This window comes from Penicillium crustosum (genome assembly GCF_028827405.1).
Source record: "Penicillium crustosum strain IBT 35664 chromosome Unknown utg000003l_segment0_segment0, whole genome shotgun sequence".
Lineage (NCBI taxonomy): Eukaryota > Fungi > Ascomycota > Eurotiomycetes > Eurotiales > Aspergillaceae > Penicillium > Penicillium crustosum.
Window position 1 is genome coordinate 2855187 of NW_026623124.1, and position 17914 is coordinate 2873100.

At 49.3% G+C, this 17914-nt stretch overlaps 11 protein-coding genes across 11 annotated transcripts; 5 read left to right on the forward strand and 6 right to left on the reverse strand.

The window, feature by feature from the left end:
- Positions 1-318: 318 nt before the first annotated feature.
- On the forward strand, positions 319-2170 carry N7487_008154 (FAD-dependent oxidoreductase; the record flags this gene model as incomplete). The annotated part of the gene is made up of 3 exons (XM_056875884.1): positions 319-1483; positions 1536-1812; positions 1873-2170. The coding sequence occupies 3 exons, from the start codon at positions 319-321 to the stop codon at positions 2168-2170; spliced, it is 1740 nt and encodes a 579-aa protein (XP_056728072.1).
- A 194-nt stretch (positions 2171-2364) lies between these two features.
- N7487_008155 (aldo/keto reductase family protein) lies at positions 2365-3397 on the reverse strand (the record flags this gene model as incomplete). The annotated part of the gene is made up of 2 exons (XM_056875885.1): positions 2365-3051; positions 3107-3397. The coding sequence occupies 2 exons, from the start codon at positions 3395-3397 to the stop codon at positions 2365-2367; spliced, it is 978 nt and encodes a 325-aa protein (XP_056728073.1).
- Positions 3398-3615: 218 nt separating this feature from the next.
- N7487_008156 (alpha/beta hydrolase) lies at positions 3616-4512 on the reverse strand (the record flags this gene model as incomplete). The annotated part of the gene is made up of 2 exons (XM_056875886.1): positions 3616-3972; positions 4027-4512. 2 exons carry the CDS (start codon positions 4510-4512, stop codon positions 3616-3618), a joined length of 843 nt encoding a protein of 280 aa, XP_056728074.1.
- Positions 4513-4941: 429 nt separating this feature from the next.
- N7487_008157 (uncharacterized protein) lies at positions 4942-6241 on the reverse strand (the record flags this gene model as incomplete). Its single annotated transcript, XM_056875887.1, has 5 exons — positions 4942-5389; positions 5439-5815; positions 5866-5945; positions 6002-6038; positions 6089-6241. The coding sequence occupies 5 exons, from the start codon at positions 6239-6241 to the stop codon at positions 4942-4944; spliced, it is 1095 nt and encodes a 364-aa protein (XP_056728075.1).
- Positions 6242-6390: 149 nt separating this feature from the next.
- On the reverse strand, positions 6391-6660 carry N7487_008158 (uncharacterized protein; the record flags this gene model as incomplete). Its single annotated transcript, XM_056875888.1, has 1 exon — positions 6391-6660. One exon carries the CDS (start codon positions 6658-6660, stop codon positions 6391-6393), a length of 270 nt encoding a protein of 89 aa, XP_056728076.1.
- A 69-nt stretch (positions 6661-6729) lies between these two features.
- Positions 6730-7702, forward strand: N7487_008159 (class I SAM-dependent methyltransferase; the record flags this gene model as incomplete). The annotated part of the gene is made up of 3 exons (XM_056875889.1): positions 6730-6791; positions 6846-6875; positions 6949-7702. The coding sequence occupies 3 exons, from the start codon at positions 6730-6732 to the stop codon at positions 7700-7702; spliced, it is 846 nt and encodes a 281-aa protein (XP_056728077.1).
- Positions 7703-7843: 141 nt separating this feature from the next.
- On the reverse strand, positions 7844-9815 carry N7487_008160 (cytochrome P450; the record flags this gene model as incomplete). Its single annotated transcript, XM_056875890.1, has 5 exons — positions 7844-8034; positions 8142-8243; positions 8297-8580; positions 8626-8747; positions 8796-9815. The coding sequence occupies 5 exons, from the start codon at positions 9813-9815 to the stop codon at positions 7844-7846; spliced, it is 1719 nt and encodes a 572-aa protein (XP_056728078.1).
- A 442-nt stretch (positions 9816-10257) lies between these two features.
- Positions 10258-11250, forward strand: N7487_008161 (UbiA family prenyltransferase; the record flags this gene model as incomplete). The annotated part of the gene is made up of 1 exon (XM_056875891.1): positions 10258-11250. The coding sequence occupies one exon, from the start codon at positions 10258-10260 to the stop codon at positions 11248-11250; it is 993 nt and encodes a 330-aa protein (XP_056728079.1).
- Positions 11251-11603: 353 nt separating this feature from the next.
- On the forward strand, positions 11604-12560 carry N7487_008162 (uncharacterized protein; the record flags this gene model as incomplete). The annotated part of the gene is made up of 1 exon (XM_056875892.1): positions 11604-12560. The coding sequence occupies one exon, from the start codon at positions 11604-11606 to the stop codon at positions 12558-12560; it is 957 nt and encodes a 318-aa protein (XP_056728080.1).
- Positions 12561-13258: 698 nt separating this feature from the next.
- On the forward strand, positions 13259-15727 carry N7487_008163 (non-ribosomal peptide synthetase; the record flags this gene model as incomplete). The annotated part of the gene is made up of 1 exon (XM_056875893.1): positions 13259-15727. The coding sequence occupies one exon, from the start codon at positions 13259-13261 to the stop codon at positions 15725-15727; it is 2469 nt and encodes an 822-aa protein (XP_056728081.1).
- Positions 15728-16428: 701 nt separating this feature from the next.
- N7487_008164 (uncharacterized protein) lies at positions 16429-17355 on the reverse strand (the record flags this gene model as incomplete). The annotated part of the gene is made up of 2 exons (XM_056875894.1): positions 16429-16966; positions 17072-17355. The coding sequence occupies 2 exons, from the start codon at positions 17353-17355 to the stop codon at positions 16429-16431; spliced, it is 822 nt and encodes a 273-aa protein (XP_056728082.1).
- Between the last annotated feature and the right edge of the window lie 559 nt (positions 17356-17914).

Below are 17914 nucleotides of genomic sequence, written 5' to 3' on the forward strand. Positions count from 1 at the left end.
ACACTGACAGGAGCCGCTTTTCTCATGCTGGCACCTACGATAAGCAACCAAGCGTATTGTTCCTTGGAATCACCAGCAAAAGCCTTCACCTCACTCGCCTCTGAGTCAGAGTTGCGATCACAGCGACATATGCTGGGCCGAAGTGATGTGATATTTCGGCATATATCAGGGTCTCATATGCAATGGGTGCTATTTTTGAACGCGAGGCTGAGGTTAACTTTGCGGAGAATCCCACATTCTCAAGGTTATGCCCTTGCTAGGGGTATATAATCTGTCTACCCACAGAAAGATGAAATCAACCTAAGTCCCAGTACCAAAATGACCCACCCGTGTCTCGCGTGGAGGCAGCTCTGCCTAGTTGTCCTTTCTGTCGCAACTGCGGTTTGGGGGCTTTCAATTGCAAATCACACAACTTCCTCTCCCTGCCATTGCATGCCGCAAGACCCTTGCTGGCCTGAAGATTCCCAATGGGCTCGATTCAACAAAACCGTGGATGGGAATTTGATTGCGACAATCCCAATCGCCAGCGTCTGTCACATCGACTCGTTCACGCCGTATGATCAATCAAAATGCGCACAACTTCAGTCCAACTGGGGGTTCCCAGAAACGCACTATGAGAGCTCCTCGTCAATTATGGCGGCCAGATTCACGAATCTAAGCTGCAATCCCTTCGCGTCGAAAACATCACCTTGTACGATCGGGAACTACGTCCAGTACGCCGTGAACGCGACGGATGCCTCACACGTCCAGAAAGCAATTCATTTTGCAGCTCGGCACAACATCCGCCTTGTCATCCGGAATACTGGACATGACCTACTTGGGAAGTCCACCGGAGCTGGAGGGCTGGCGATCTGGATGCATTACATGAAAGATATTTCCATCGTGGACTACGTCTCGTCACACTATTCCGGCAAAGCCATGAAGATGGGAGCTGGAGTTCAATCATTTGAAGCCAGCGAGGCAGCATATAAAGCTGGACTGGTTGTCGTGGGCGGAAACTGTCCAACGGTCGGGCTGGCAGGGGGATATTCCCAAGGCGGCGGACATGGCCAACTGGTGTCCCATGTGGGCCTCGCCGCTGACCAGGTCCTGGAATGGGAGGTAGTCCTCGCAGATGGGAAGATAGTGACCGCATCTCCAACAAATTATCCAGATCTCTACTGGGCACTGTCAGGTGGAGGTGGAGGCACTTACGGTGTTGTTGTGTCGATGACAAGCAAAGCTTACCCTGAGCTGCCGACGGTATCAGGTAACCTTTCATTCTCCGACACAGGTGTATCGCGAGATAAATTCTTTGCGGCGGTCACCATGTTTATATCGATTCTTCCCTCGATCGGGGATACAGGAGGTGCAACTATTTGGTGGTTAACGAACAATACCCTCTCGACAACACCTACCACCATTCCGGGCGGCACAGCGACACTTTTTAATTCTCTTTTTGCTTCTTTGATTGCGTTCCTTGAACAAAACGACATACAGTACAGTAAGCGAAATATTATACCCAATTGGAGCCAACACTGACGGTGCGTGAACAGCACATTATGTGGACGATTTCCCTACATACCACGACGCCTACCAGACGACGAACCCACCTAGCAACATAACGGATCAACTTGGTGGTGGCCGTCTGATTCCAAGATCCGTAGTCGAGGTGAACTTGGCTGATCTAACCACCGTCTTCCGTAATATTGTCGAAAGAAATGCTGGATTCTTGATTTCAGGAGTTATGGTCAACTCATCTCGAGTTGCATACCCCGATAACAGTGTCAACCCAGCCTGGCGAGACGCGTTGATGAATATTGTCATCGCAGCGTGAGTCTTTTCTAAGATTTCCCATCAGAGCTAGACAGGCTTTTATTAATATTGATTCAGGCCGTTCGACTATACTGAGTGGGAGAGCAATATTGATACCCAGCAGCTCATTACCGATGTTCTCATGCCTACACTAGAAGAGTTGACACCTGGAAGTGGCGCATATCTGAATGAAGCGGACCCAAATCAAAAGAATTGGAAGCACACATTTTATGGGGATAACTATCACAATTTACTAGCCATTAAGAGAAAGTATGATCCTGATTATAGGTTCTACGCTTTCAAGGCTGTAGGTAGTGACGCTTGGAGTGTGACAGACAATGGGCGATTGTGTAAGTCGCAAGATTACCAGACATGATGATAATGCAGGAGAAATACGTGCGATGAAGAACAAGGAGATACCATTGCATGTAATTTATGTGTCTCTGTGCGCCTATGGCTTAACTAGATGAGTGCATACTTGTAGTCCGGCCTGGCGACCATTGATGAATACATAACATATCATCCATTCGAGTTTCCTTTGATAAGCAATTCGGTTATGAAACATATCAATCACAAGGACCACCATCCCTTCTCAATGATCGTTGCAGCAACTCTCTTTAGAGTTGGCCAACGTGCACTAATCTCTGCTGCTGCACTGGCTGGAAGTGGTCCGGCCTTCCGAGCATCAACATAGTCTTGAAGCTGCTTCAGGGTGCTTGGTCCGATAACAATTCGGTCGGGATCCTTGAGGTTGGAATGGAAAAGCAACCAGCGTAGGGCGCATTGGGCTCCCGTAGTCCCCAGCCTGTTACCAATATTGTCCAAGGCCCGCATAGCCTGATGATAGAGGGGCTGATCGTACCACATGCGGTAAACTGCACCGAGCATGTTACCCTCTCCAACCTCAAAGCGGGTACCCTCCAGCTGTTCAGGCGATGGAGAATAGGAAAGCTTTCCAGTGAGGAATCCACCGGCCAATGGTGAGGTTGCCTCAAAGTCAATTCCGAACTCGCGAAGTACGGGGAAAAGTTCGTCCTCGTAGCCACGGCAGAAGACATTGTACTGGCCTTGGTAGACTGAAGGCATAACCAGGTTTTCCTCCGCTGCGATTTCCATCCAGGCACGGATTGCAGATGGACTGTAATTGGAGAGGCCCAACTTTTCAAAGTACCCTTGACGATAGTAATGGTCGAAATATAGGGCTTGTAGAGGAATCGGGGTCTTGCGGTCCGGGGCATGGGCGTAGAGTGTGTGGATCTATGAATAGCACTATTAGCCTTATATACATAGTCAGTATGTACTTTTTACTCACCTTGTTGACCTGCAGTCGCTCCAAACTCGCCTTGATAGAAGCTCCCATGTTGTTGATGGACAAAGAGTCATCGCCAATGAATAAAACCTTCGTGTCGATGATTGCATTTTCGGGCTTCTTTTTACCAAGGAGTTCCTCGGATTCACCGGGGTTCGTGGCGGGATACAGGGCAGCTGTGTCGAATTGATGAATTCCAGCCTCCGTGAGACTCTTCATCAACTGGTCGACATTATCAGCTGTCCAGGCGACACCAAATCCTTGAGCGCCGAATACATAGTGAGGGGTATCCATGGCTGAATGAAAGAGGATATGTGAAAGATTGAAAAGGCTGAGAAGGTTGGAGAGTCGAAGAAATGAGAAAGTGGAAAGGGAAAATTGTTTGACCTCGAAGGGAAGGTGCGTTGCACAAAGCACTTCACCTTCCCATTTGTCAAACATTGACATTGTTCAAGTGTAACTTATACTTGCTCTTTCTATATTTTCAAGAAACATTTATTTCTGGATATCACTTAATCTGCTGTGCTGCTTGCAGCTAGAACCTGGTTTCCAAATTCCTCAACCTTCGCAACAAGCTCATTTGTCCAACTAAGGTGCGGCGAGTGGCCGCACGGCGCATGATAGATCGTGAATGGCTTATTCTGGCTCGCCGCCATTCCCTCTTGATACTCCTTGGGCAATGTACGGTCCTTTTCTAACACGAGATAGGCACACGGCAGCACATCATAGGGATTATGGGTCAGAGGACTATTCATAACGGGAGCCGCTGTCAAGGTGGATGTCCACTTCTTCGCAGTCGCCGCGTCAAGGTCGTTGAACAGGTATTGCTCAGGGTCGACCATAGTTCCAAGCCCATTAACACCATGTTTCTGTTATTAACAGTCAGTATCTAAAAACATAGGTTGGTTCAGTGATCAACTCACATGGAACCGCATAAACGGAGGTGTAACAACTTTGCCGTCCGGAGGCTGAAAGAATGAGTGGACTGATTGGCCCTGCGGAACAATGAACGCCCCGATGAAGAATATCCCAATGACACCACCGGTCTTTCCTTCCTTTGCGCGGATAGGAGCTTGACGAGAGGATTGTGCAGCCTCAGCGGCGACCCAACCACCGGAAGAATGTCCTGCGAGCAGTACCGACTTTCCCTGTGCGATCAGCTTGTCGAGAAGCAGTCCAATCTCTGCTGCATCATCTGCGGGGAGTGGATAGCCACCTGGGGGAGCCTTGCGATCGAAATCGGGGTTGTTGGGGTTGCCGACATTGAGCTGACTGAGATCACAAGTGGGCCGCTGGGGACAATAGGCTTCGATTCCCTTCGCAGTCAAGCCATCAACAAGAGCTTGGTATGGAGCTGGAGTATGGTAGGAGCCATGGCAGACCACAACTACAAAGGGCTTAGAAACCATGGTGAGTTGTTGGGGGAGGAAGGGTTGGGGTGTCAAGGAATGTCAAGGTTCCCCGCACGTGGCCTGACAGCCTTAGATTGTATTGATGCCTGACCATAAAGGAAAATTAATGAGACTATATATATTCTGGCTGTCTTTCATGAACAGATCTGATCCAATTGGTTTGTCTCTCTCAATTATGTATTTTTGTAGAACTAATTTGAACCATCAAACGAGCGATACAAACGGTTCGGACCCACGGTAGTATAAATCTGACATGCATTACGGAGCATAAGCATACATATCCTGGTGTGTTGTCAGGTTTGGGTGAGTTATTACAAAAAAAAGAGTCCACTTCCTGACTGCGGAGCCGTGTAGATCTCCCGAGAAGAGGGAACGTGCATCGCAAGGATGTTCTTGGCCATTCCATTCTGAAGACAACACTCTCTTTCAAACAGTAGAAGTCTCGGACACCCGAGGGAGCACATTCAGACTATGAACGTCAAGATCTCGCGTGACCAAAATACCTGTCCCTGGAGCTTCATTTTCGTCCCTAGCCCCGGCATGTGCTGTGGGGCCACCTGCGGGCTCTATTTCCTTTGTATGGCCTCGCTCTTCACCATTATGACTCCGATCAAGGGTAGAAAGGAGAGAGTCGAATTTTGCGGGTCGACGGCGTAGTCGAGCCGACCCAATTGTCGGCAAATCTCGTTGTTGCGCTGAACGTACGGTTTGCCCGCGAAAGAATAAGGGCCCAAACGTTGGAACACAGGCCACCAAGATTCCTGCCGTCATCTCAGCCATGATGAAAATAGAAGAGTCCCTCAGGCAATAAATTAGGTCGTCAGCTGGACACAGCTTGGTCTGAATGATGCGGCCCAGATTGATACTGGCCGTTCTACTAGCGGTCAGCAACTAAATTTGGACTGAGGTCGTGGGGCACTTACAGAATGCCTATGGCGAATGATGCAGTGACGCCAATCTTTTTGCGACTTGACATTTGGAGTCGCCAGACAATAGGGAGCGGCAGTAATACAACTCCCAAATCAATCCCTATGTTGAACCCTGCAGATGCATACTCTATCTTCAGAACATTCCCACAGGTTCCTGGAATGGAGCGATTCCAGTTGTAGGCGACTGGACGACAGAGCAAAGCGATGGTCAAGACTGAAGATACCCAGTATAGGAAGACAAGAAATCCCACACCAGTTGCACACCAGAAAAATTTCGGATTTCCTGGGAAGATCTCCATATATAGCAGGAGTATGGCCAGTCTAAAGCACACTGTAGAGGTTGCCCATATCCATTCTGATGCCCAGAATATCTAACTAGGTTAATATCCCACAGAAACATTCAAGAAGAGAGACCAAGTACCTTCAATGCGCTAACCAACTCTCCCGGGTTTCGCACAGCCATATTCGCCGTACGCCCGCCATAGCCAGCGGTGGTTGCCCCTAATATGGAACCTTAGCTCTGTGTGCCGCGTAGAGAGTCGATTGGATCAACTCACCTATCAGCATGTCCACTACATAGCCAGTCAATAACACCTAACGTTATCATCAGCAGGCTGAAGAGCTCATCGTCCAGTCAAACCTACCAATGAGAAAAAAACAAGGTAATCATGAGTTTTTAAGGCCCGACGTCGTATATGGGTAGAAGCAACTCGAAGTGCAACTGCTACTGTGGCAATGAAGAAAAATATCAAACTCCATACTATCAGAACTGGAGCCCGATGATTGAAGTGGATCATATTCGAGAGAGGAGTAAGCAATGGCGAGGTCTGACAGTATAAAACAAAGTTATTCGACAGTATATAGTATGTAGCTTAATATCAGAAGGGGTGGGTCGAGAGAAACAATGGCATTCTGCAAATTCAAGAGACTCATTTCAACTAATCTGTCATGGTTCAATTTTGACAGCATGTGCGAATCCATTTCTGATACGGAAAGTGTCCATGAACACAGTAGACTTCATTTCGTACAACGTGAAAACCTTGACCGCGACTTTCTTCAATTCGCGCATCAGCAGAGTTTCAGTTGGGAAAGTACTGAAGTGAGACCCTGGTGACTGTAGCGAAGGGCAAATCTCCCAAGGTTGTTGTGAGGCAGAGACTAGACTGACCGGATCATTCACAACATCCAAGTCCACACCCTTCCCATCAACCCGCATCCTGCATCCTCTCTCTGTACAATCCTAGACATCGACCTTCATCCGTTTGAATCAAAGTACATCGTCAAAATGCCTCTCTTCGGGGATACATACGCGGAGAATATGCAGCGGGATTCCACCGAGGCGCAAAGGCAAGAACTCACCAACAGCCTATGAAAACACCAAATACTAACATTCCTCAATAGACTCGACGAACAATTTGGTCTCCTCACCGAGTAAGAACACCTCGCCAAGTCTTGTGTTGCGAAGCAGCCCACAAGCAAATCATACTAATTTCTGCTGACACAGAAACATCGGCTACCTGCTGCACCCGTCCGTTCGAGACAAAATGCATGCACACGCACGAGTTGCTGACATTGCCACCGGTACTGCAGCCTTCCTGCGTGACCTCGCCCATGACTGGCCCGACGCAATCTTACACGGCTACGACATATCAACTTTGCTCTTTCCACCCGCTAGAACTCTCCCCAAAAACGTGACTCTGCACCTTCTCGATGCCCGCAAGGATGTTCCCGTCGCACTTTACGGACAGTATGATATCGTGCACGTTCGATTGATTGCTGCCGGGTTGACTGCGTCTGAATGGGGGAGGGTTATTCGCAATCTTGCTAAGCTTCTAAAGCCTGGTGGTGTTATGCAGTGGGAAGAGTGTGACTTTACTAACGTTCGACACCTTCCTGGTAGACCTGATTCTACGACCGAAGCGGCTAGTACCATCGGATTGATGTTCCTGACTGCCATGAGACCCCGCTTTGAGTATGGCTGGAATCGATTGGCGACCGACATGCGCGCTGCTGGTCTTGTGGATGTTCACACCGAAGCTGTTTCTGCGGATCGGGTGTATGATACGCGTGAGCGCCTCGCTGCAAATGGTATGAGGGCTATGTTCGCGTGGGCATGCCTTCATTCTGCTAAAGGGTCGCATGGGGCGCTGGCCATGCGGAAGATTGAGGATTTAGAGCGGAAGGCTTATGCGGATATTCGATCTGGTTGTTATGTTACATTTGACATCCACGTTGCCTGGGGATTTCGACCTGAGTAGAAATAATGAACAAGCATTATCTGCAAGCTGTATCTAGTTCAACCCTTCTCGCACGGATATTCAAAAAGTCAATCGAAACCAATGAAGAACTATTGTTACTCATATTATTTCCACACTCAGGCCTATCTCATTTCACCTTGCTTATACCCGACTTTGGAACACAAGCCGACATGCACCGGGCTGCGCGGTCAATTGGTCCTTCATATCCCGTTCCACAGCCTCACCATTATTCTCATCAGGTGCAAATTTGATCCGATAATGGAACACCAGGGCGGCAGCGACGAGTCGGATTTGTGCGAGAGCTAAATGACGACCAACACAGCTTGTACGCCCTATCGAAACAAAGACTCAGAATGCGAGCCTCTTGTTATCCCCGTGCAACCCAACTAGCCACATGGGAGATCTGACCACACGGGTCAATGGTAGGGTTGTAGCTTACCGACGCCAAAAGGAGCAAATGCCCTTTTATCCTTGATCAGCTCCGGTTGGCTGTACCACCGCTCGGGGATGAACTCATGGGGGTAGACGTACGCCCTTTCAACTAGAAGTTTATCTTAGTCTTTCCGACCAAACAGGAGATAAGGGGTCTCTCACGTCGACCGATCGTGTAGCGTGGCGCACATATTTTGGTATTTCCCGGGATAAACGTACCATCTATCATTAGTCCTTGTGGTGGAGTTACCCGAGAGCTGAAGGTTAGTACTGCTGGAAGCAATCGCATTGCTTCGTTTATAGTTCCCGTCAAATGAGACAACGTGGCTAGGGTAGTTGGATTCTCCCTATCAACCCCCTGTATCTCTTCATATATCTTCTCAGCATGTGTGGGGTATCGAGCAAGGAAATAGAAGAGAAGGGTTAGACTAGGAGCAGTGGTGTCGCTAGGATTGTTAGTCCATTGCTTCATGATATCCAGACATACTGACCTTCCGGCTACAACCAGTGTTGCAGTATCGCCGCTCAACCACCGTGCCTGCGTGGGATCTGATCCACGTTTGATGTGGTCCTCAATAAACCAAGATGCGATATCACGATCTGGGAGTGTTTTCTACTTCTATGTTAGCAGGGAATTCATTGCCCATGTGCTTTCTACTACCTTCATCCGTCGAGCCATGCATTGATCACAAAATTCGAGCATATGAAACCAGTGCCGGACCTTCCACAGCGACGGGATAAATGCAAACCCAAGTCTCGGGATCCATATTGCAGGACTGAATGGCCCTAGCAACGTGAGTGCCGAGCGTAACATCGCTATCGACGAATGCCACCTCTTGCTACTCATCATGCCGAAATCCTCGCTGAAGGCAAAATCACCCATGGAGTCAAAGGCGAAGAAATACATTAGGTCATTTATGAGAACGGGGCGTGATTTTCCCGAAGCAACTAGGCTCTGCAGCGTTCGTACCTTTTCCACCACCCGACGATGATACTGGAGTAATGCTGAACAAATGTCAGTCTCCAATGTATTGCGAGCCATTAGGTTCACCAGACCTTTCCTGCTCAATGCTTGCTCCCACATCTTCCGCCTATCATGGTGCAATTGCCGGTCGCGAGTGAAGATTGAGGATATCCGGGGATACAGAAGGTCGTACCAATCAGAGCGCGTGTTGTCATTGTCAGGACCATCCATGGCCTCATAGGCTTCGGGGTGGAATATGGTGATTTCGGCAGGACCTGAGTATTCAATCTCAATGTCATCAAGGAATCCTACTTGGTTGGGATGTATCTTACCGGTTCGTACAAACTCCCCATATTTTTCGTGCCAGTCCTGCAAGACGAGATGTCCACGCGAGTCACGACATTTCCAAACATGCCATAGTTTGGTCACTGCTGCTAGTTTTGGGCCGGGGAAATGTTTCAATCGATGAAACATGAGCCGGTATACTGCAATACTTGCGAACAGTGATGAGAGATAGCATGTCGCCAAGTATATTGTCCGAACCAAGCTGGCTTGAGTGTTTCCGCGGCCAAAAAATTGCTTTACCCAGAATAAACAGCTAAAAAGAAGATGGAAGGCGACCACTCTGGGGCCTTTTAGATGCCATTCTCCGTGAATGAAGACAAGTTGATGGGCCAGTAGCCCTGCAATAATTGCAACTCCCCCTGGAACTAGCATGGTAATGATCAGACCGAATATTTCCAAACAATGGTAATGTCTATTTGGAGCCGCAAAGTGGGACGAGTCCTATGCACTTTGTATCATAAACGTCACAGTGGAGGAGAAACCAACAGGCAATGTTGGACAACACCGGTCATTCACAGCCATCGGAGGGTATGACCAAAATTCGGCCATTTTGGATATCTAGGTAACCTAATGTGTTCATCGTTTACCCCAGAAACTGCTCAACTATTTAGTATAGGTTGGGTGCCTTGTCCGAGACATTCAGAAGTCTACCACCTTCTGTTTTTTGTTTTGCTCTCATTTGACCCTTCCGACCTTCATCTATTCCCAAAATTCCGAGCCCAAGGCTTCAATTCAACCGCGTGTGTGATGTAGAGCACCAACTCACGATTCCATATACCATCAACTTCGATTGGATCATTGGTATTGATCAGTCATGAGCCGATGTCTCTCAATTGTCCAAATGGCAATGAAATCTATGTGGTACCACTCATATACCTTCTGGCTATTCGTCTTCAGCGACTTCAAAACTATTGTGGCACCAAGTACCATTTTCGGAATCACAAACGCTTGGGCCGTGTCCAAATACGACCCGCAAGTTTCAGGAGCTTTGTCCCCTCCCCAAACCGTAAGCGATACTCCAAAGTCGATTCGAAGAACTCTCGCGGCATTATCATGGCTTCTGATCAACTTAATTCCATTCGCCATCAACAACCAAAGGGGCGAAAGAGCTATTGCTGAGGACAGTTTAAACAAGCCATGGCGCCCATTCCCCTGCCGCAGGATTTCTCACGAGTGGGGCACGCGAGTAATGATCCTTTTATATCTATTAGCCCCAATCTATAGTCTTGCATTCTCCGGGGGAGTCCGACATTCCGTGGTTTTGATATGGTTAGGGGTGTGGTACAATAACTGGGGTGGTGCGGACAAGAACCCAGTCATTCGGAATATTATCAACGGGCTGGGGTATACCTGTTTCGCATCCGGAGCGATGGAAGTGGCCTTGGGCGGCTCTTTGCTCCCTCTTCACCCGCTTGGGTGGCTGGGACGGTGGCTTCTAGTCCTCATCGGGGTTATTTTCTCCACCGTCCAATTGCAGGACATGTCTGATCAACCCGGGGATGCGAAACGCGGTCGGCGAACGGTGCCTCTAGTATGGGGTGATACTGCGGCGCGGTGGACGATTGCTATACCCATGCTTGGTTGGGGAATATGGTGTCCGATTTTGTGGGATGTGTCACATCTTTGGCTTACCATCAGCATCGCATTGGCTTCGCTGGTGGCCTTGAGGACTCTGGTGATTCGTTCTGTTCAAGGGGATAAACAAACATTTCGACTTTGGAATTGTTGGATTGCGTTCATCTATATGCTTCCTCTATTTTCTAGAGGGGAGTCTCCTTGGAGTGAACTTTCAAGTGATGTTGGGTGAGATTGGTGGACCCCAATTGGCAGAATTAGCGCTCTCCTGTGATGGCGTCACATCCACCCCCATTATTATTATCCACCTACACTCCATGCCTACATACCGGTGTCTAGCTAAACACAGACTTTTTTTTTCTCGTATCATTGTAGTATGTAGTAAGCTGAAGATATTGCCCGTGTCTTGGCTGTATACTCGGTGATAAGAATTCCCTAATGCCGAGATGAGCTTAAACCCGCTAATCTCCCGCCAGGCAGCTGGGCATGACGTTGGCATTCTCGACTTAAATATCGTCGCTTCATGTTTGTTTTTGCTTTTTCGGTCTTTTTTTCTCCAATCATCAATTCAAATATTCATTCATCATGGGGTTCCTTTACTCACAATTCTTCGTTACTCCTAAATACCCAACACAGTCTTTCGCCGATCAAACGGTGCTCATCACTGGCGCCAATGTGGGCTTAGGCCTGGAAGCTGCACGTCACATCACACGATTAGGTGCCGCCCGAGTGATCCTTGGTGTTCGAAATGTGGCTGCGGGCAAAGAAGCCAAAGAGAACATCGAGAAATCCACAGGCCGCCCTGGCGTCTGTGAAGTATGGGAGATCGACCTAGCCTCCAACGCCTCAGTTCTTGCCTTTGGCGAACGCATCTCCAAACTTCCCAAGCTCGACGTAGCCATCCTCAATGCAGCAGTTGCCACGGCAGAGTTCAGCACAGCCGAAGGTTATGAGCGAACTGTCACTGTCAATGTCATCAACACTCTACTCCTCGGCCTTCTCCTCCTACCAGTCCTGAAAGCCACACGACAAAAGAACCCATCGCGTACGCCCCGACTTACCTTCGTTGTGAGCGAAGTACACGCATGGGTGAATTTCACAGAATGGAAGGAAGATGAGCCAATGAAGGTCGTCAGCGACCAAACCAAAGCCAAAATGGGCGAGCGGTACCCATTATCGAAGCTGCTTCAAGTGCTGCTTGTGCAGGAACTAGCAGGGCGGGTGCGTGGATCAGAGCTGATCATTAACATGCTCAATCCTGGTCTCTGCCACTCACAGCTGGGGCGAGAGGCGGGCTTTACTTTCACGCTGATGAAATTAGTTCTGGCGCGATCGACGGAGGTTGGATCTCGAACGCTAGTGGCAGGCGCTTCAGCTGGCCTCGAAAGCCACGGTGCATATATGACTGATGGACACGTGGAGAACACGATGCTTTCACCTTTTGTGCGCAGTGACGATGGGCGCCAAGCCCGTGAGAAACTATGGGCTGAGTTATCGTCGATCCTTGAGGGTGTTCATCCTGGTATTATGCAGAATGTCTAATTTGGGGCATGAGGTTTTTTTTTTTGTAAATTGAGTCAATTACATGGACATAATTCATCATAACGGGCTAGATGCGCTAATTGAATTCTCTTCTCACATAATATCTTATGGTTTACGGTATACGGAGAACATTGACGCCATCTGCAGCTGAGTCCTTCGTACTACCTACTGCTACTCCACGGCTGACCATTTAAGACTACCAAAATACAACGCAGGTCGGTGCCGATCTCCGATGTTGGATTGGTCAGATCGTGTTCATAACCCTTTCTTTTTTTTAATGTCCACTTCATCTGGACCTATCTTATTCGCAGAGAGTCCCCCCCTTGCCCCCGGCACAAATTGCCCGCTATGCTAGGTCCGACGCTGAGCCAGCCCATTTCTCAATACTATGACCTCTCACACCAAACGTTCCGTGAGCACGAAATGATGGCGCTGTACGGAGTACATCTCACGAGCTTCCAAATATGCCGATCTATGGCTATGATTTGCTCAATGAATCCCCCGGGCGTCAATAACGAGGTCTTATTGACTACCCTCTTGGTTCAACAAAGGGATCGGTGCCAAGGGATAAGTTCACAATGACACAGCTTCTGCATGCCTGTTCCCTGTGCAAGTTGCCATACATTTAGGCCAGGTAAATCCCTAATCCAGGACTGCAATAGTTTATTTCTCCGCACTTGTTACTGTTCATCTCCACCATGGCTCCTGTCTTGTTAGAACCCACAATTGTTGTTCCCCAGCCCAATACTGCTCCATTGAAAGTATCAGTCAATGGTACTGTTACAAATGGAGTTGACCTGACCCTGAAGGCGCGTCCCTGGCGACTCCTGCATCTCGCCGATGCCCTCAATCCTCCCCCGCCCGCCCAGGAGGAACATCCGGATATCTATATCCAGCGATTACTCCAATTGGCCTGGGTTACTACTATCAGGGCATTTTCCTGCTCGACAACCCTATACATTGGTCAAGACTATCTAAAGGGCGAATGCTACATAGGCGAGGCAGCTCATGGCTACTCGAACCCGACCGTCCAGATTCACATAGATCCTCATGATACCGTGAGAGATCTCTTCCGCGAGACTGTTGAAGCATTGGGTCCACTATCCCAGCTCAGAATTACGGAGAATGTCCACAACGGCCAGCCTGGCGAGAATCCCGGCTTCAATGTGACAATCATCTACCAGAAGCAACCGGTGGGGCGCATTCTGTCTGGTCAGGATGCATGCGCCGGACATTGCCAGGTCTGCTGTGGCATACCGGTGAAAGAGCCATCGGAGGTAAACTCAATATTCGCCGGTCTCCGACTTTCAATACACCATACCTCCGACGATAGGTTACACGCACGGTTGGATGTCGGAAACACTGGTGTTGGACTACCACTGGCCATAAGCCTGTTGAACAGCTTCAATCAGGCCCTCTCATCAATTGATGGCTCATCCACACAGAGCATCGGTAGCCTCGAGTTATGCTCGCAGCAAGATCGTGAGCAGATCACCCAATTCACTGCAACCATTGAGCCTTCCCATGATGCCCTGCTGCATGACCTTTGTTTACAACATGCGAAGACAACACCCGATGCTCCCGCCGTTCGCTCCTGGGATGGCGATTTGACATATCGCCAACTGGAGGAATTGACCTTTCGCTTAGCCCATTGGCTAGTGGGACAAGGCGTCGGACCAAATATTTATGTGGCATGTGCCTTCCACAAATCCACCTGGGCTATTGTGGCGCGACTGGCCATCCTCATGGCTGGTGGGGCGTACATCTGCGTCGATGGGAATGATCCACCAGCATATCTTGCATCCGCTCTCGAACGCACCCAGATAAAAATAATGCTCACTTCATCCGGATACAAAGAGCGATTCGCAGATCGGGTCGAGACACTCTTCGAGGTCAGCGAAGCTTCCGTATCCAGTTTACCATTGAAGACTTCGGTCCCCTGTTCAACCGTCACACCCACCGACCCTTGCATTGTTCTCTTCACATCCGGCAGCACGGGAAAACCAAAGGGGATCATCCAAGAGCACCGCAGCTATGCCTCCGCATTAACAGATTACATCCGAGTCATGAACATGGGACCGCATAGCCGGATGTTCCAATTCGATTCGTACGCTTTCGACATCAGCAACAATGACTTCCTGGCCCCTCTCATGGCCGGTGGATGCTGCTGTGTCCCCACTATATCTCTGACGATGGAAGCTCTGATGGACGACATGAATGATCTAGAGGGGAACATAATGTTTATCACACCCACCGTTGCCGTCGACATGGAACCAGATCGCATCCCCACTCTGCAGACGATGTGTATTGGCGGCGAGCCAGTCTCAGACGCGGTACTGGCGAAATGGCTGGGCCGCGTGCAGGTGGTAAATCAATACGGCATGGGCGAGGTAGCTTCCCTCTGCGCATATAATCGAAATCTGCAGATGGGTCGTGGGTCAGTTGTCGGTCGTCCTGCTACCGGTGCAATCTGGATCGTCAATCCCGATAACCCCGACCAACTGATGCCCGTCGGCGCTGTTGGAGAACTTCTCATCGAGGGCCCCCATCTTTCCAGGGGATATCTAGATCACGTCTCTGGAAAGTCAGAGAACTTCCTCGCCGCGCCACCGATTTGGATGGCGCAGCTGCACGCCGACAGACCAAATCTCCGTCTATATCGCTCTGGAGATCTAGGCCGGTACAACCATGATGGCACGATCGAGCTGATGGGCCGCAAAGATAGCATGCTCAAGCTCGACGGAGCGCGCGTCGAAGCTGGCCAAGTGGAGTACGTGCTCCGACGTAACTTGTCCACCGGCGATGCCGCTGTCGTAGATATTCTCGGCGCTGTCGATGGCCAGGGCGATCCCATTCTTGGAGTTTACTTATACCTGGAGAATAACCCCATGAACATGGAGACCGGTCCGGTCGAAGAAATGGAGTTCCGACCGATCAGCAAAAGACATGCTGTGTATGCGCTCACCCAGTCGTTGAGTGAGGCGGTCCGCCAGAGTTTGCCGAAGTACTATGTTCCTGCGCTGTATATCCTTATCGATAGAGTTCCGCGCACCAAGTCTAAGAAGACGGATCGGCGCAAGCTTCATATGCTGGGGCAGGCTTATTACATGGAACATCGGGAAGAGTTGGATGGGATTACTGTTTGGTTGGATTGGAATACGATATAAATATGTCTCGTTCACTTTCGGGGTGAGTGGGTCTTTGGTTACTGGATATATTTCTGGTATTGATCTGGGACGACATCACATGCAAACGAAAACCACGATATATACGTATTTGGACGTTTATTCTCAGATGCAACGACCTTGAAAGATCAAAAAGAACCCCTTGCGGCCGGTCATGTCATCAATATATCGATGAGATTGCGTGGCCTTTGCACTTCTGCCTTGTCAACGAGTTTGTATTGCAGTTGTTTTATATGCTCCTGAAAAGTTATTTGTGAGGTAGCATCTGCCCGAACATGAATATCAAGATGTGCCGTTCATACAACATCATTTCTCATCCGGTTCACGGCGTAGAAATTAGGGCCAGGCGGGTGGTCCCCGCTCTTGGCGCGATTCGATGACTTTTCGAAATTAAATTCGATCCGCGTCCTGCGCACTCATATCCAATGTCTGACACTGGATATTTGAGCTAGAATTCCTAAGGGGAGGAACGTGGGGAAGTCGTGGCGGGGATAATAACCCCGCCGATAGCGCCGGGGCCGTCAATGACCGCGGCATGGCACAATAACGGCTCCCGGTGTACTCCGTAGCGCAGCCGGCACTAAGGGACGGAGTAGAAGAGCCCTAGGAGAGAAGAGGCGGGGGTAATACTGGTTCGGCAAATTGTCTCAAATAGCGAAACAATAATGCATCACCACCGACTCTCATCGATCATATGACCAAGCCGGGGACACAGACGGGAAGAAAGCATGCCTCATATCCTGGAACGCTATATCCTCATTCATCACCATGGAAGAACCAATCGCAAATCCCGCGTCAGGGTCAACGGGCAGCCAATTTGATGTCATGCGGGTACTGCCATCCGGCATCTCGAGTGGTGTGAGACACTCCTCGTCTATTCGTGATTGTCGACGGTGCGGGGAGCTGAGACTGTGGGTCTGACCATGAGCCTGATAATGGGCGTTTGGCGCCGAGGCTCCGAAATTTGACGGCCCGAAATCGAATTGCATGTATTGGGTATCGTCGTGCTCGGCTTCGCCTTCCCACCCGCTTGATGAAGCATGGCTTGGTTCTGGGGATGCGTTGGGATCTGAGGATGGTGATCCGGGGAAAGGGAAGCCGAGAGTATTTGGAGTGGGAGTCATAAAGAGTGCTCTTTGTGTTGCGAGCTCGAGATCTGGGCGGGGATGCATCGGGGGATTCTCGGTGGTTTGGAAGGGGCTTGATTGGTGGAGGGAGAAGCTACTTGCACATGTTAGTCACTTGCTTCTAGCTGCGCCGTTTGATTTTTTTTTTTTGGTTTCGCAGTTCCGGGGATTTCTGAGCAAGGGTTAGGGTAGTATTTACCTTGTAGGATCAGTTTTCTTGCCTCCACATTCTTCTCTTACTAGACCAGCATCATACCACATTTGCGGATATGGCTGAAATGCTGTCGATTTAACCGGGTATTCATTCGCCCAGTTGAACTGCTCCGCAGTCCAGGAAGCGTCCAGTTCCTCCTGCATTGGCAGAGGAAAGTCGCTGGCGATGAAAGGGTGCGGGCTAAGCTCATCGTGTTGTCCCATATGTGAATCAACGAGACTCTCCATGGGCCAGGAGGTAATCTCGTATGGGAATTGAGCCTCGGTCATGGTGAATGTGCTGTATTTGTGATAGGCTCAAGTGATGGCGCAAGTATAACGAGCAAAGCTCTAGTTGAAGCTTGAAGTTGGAGCTCTAAATATTTCGTATCTTGAGGCCTTGCTACCAGCACAAGAAAAAAAAAAAGCAAAGAATTATAATTCCCCGCAAAACCGGGGTCATGCTGGACTTATTTAAACCCAAAAAAAAAAAAAAAAAATTGCAATTCAAAAGATCAAACCACGCTGAGGAGCTGTGGAGTTGCGGAGAACCTGGGGCGAAGCTCCAACGGTAAATATCCCCACCGCATGATCTCTTGAAATTGTTCAATTAACCGATTTCCCCGGATTTTACAGTCGAGCCCGTGCATTCGGGGGAGACTTTTGGCCAATCGGTGAATTCCGGTAACACGGCATCAAGGATTTAATCGAGACCCCGCCGTGGATCGGGTAAATTGGAAGAGGCTTGAGAGATGAAGAACCTAAAGGAGAACGGGGAGTGATATTGGCCTCTCATTTCATACTTTAGTATAAATGAAGGTTTGTGGGGAAGATACTGTTGACATCACGA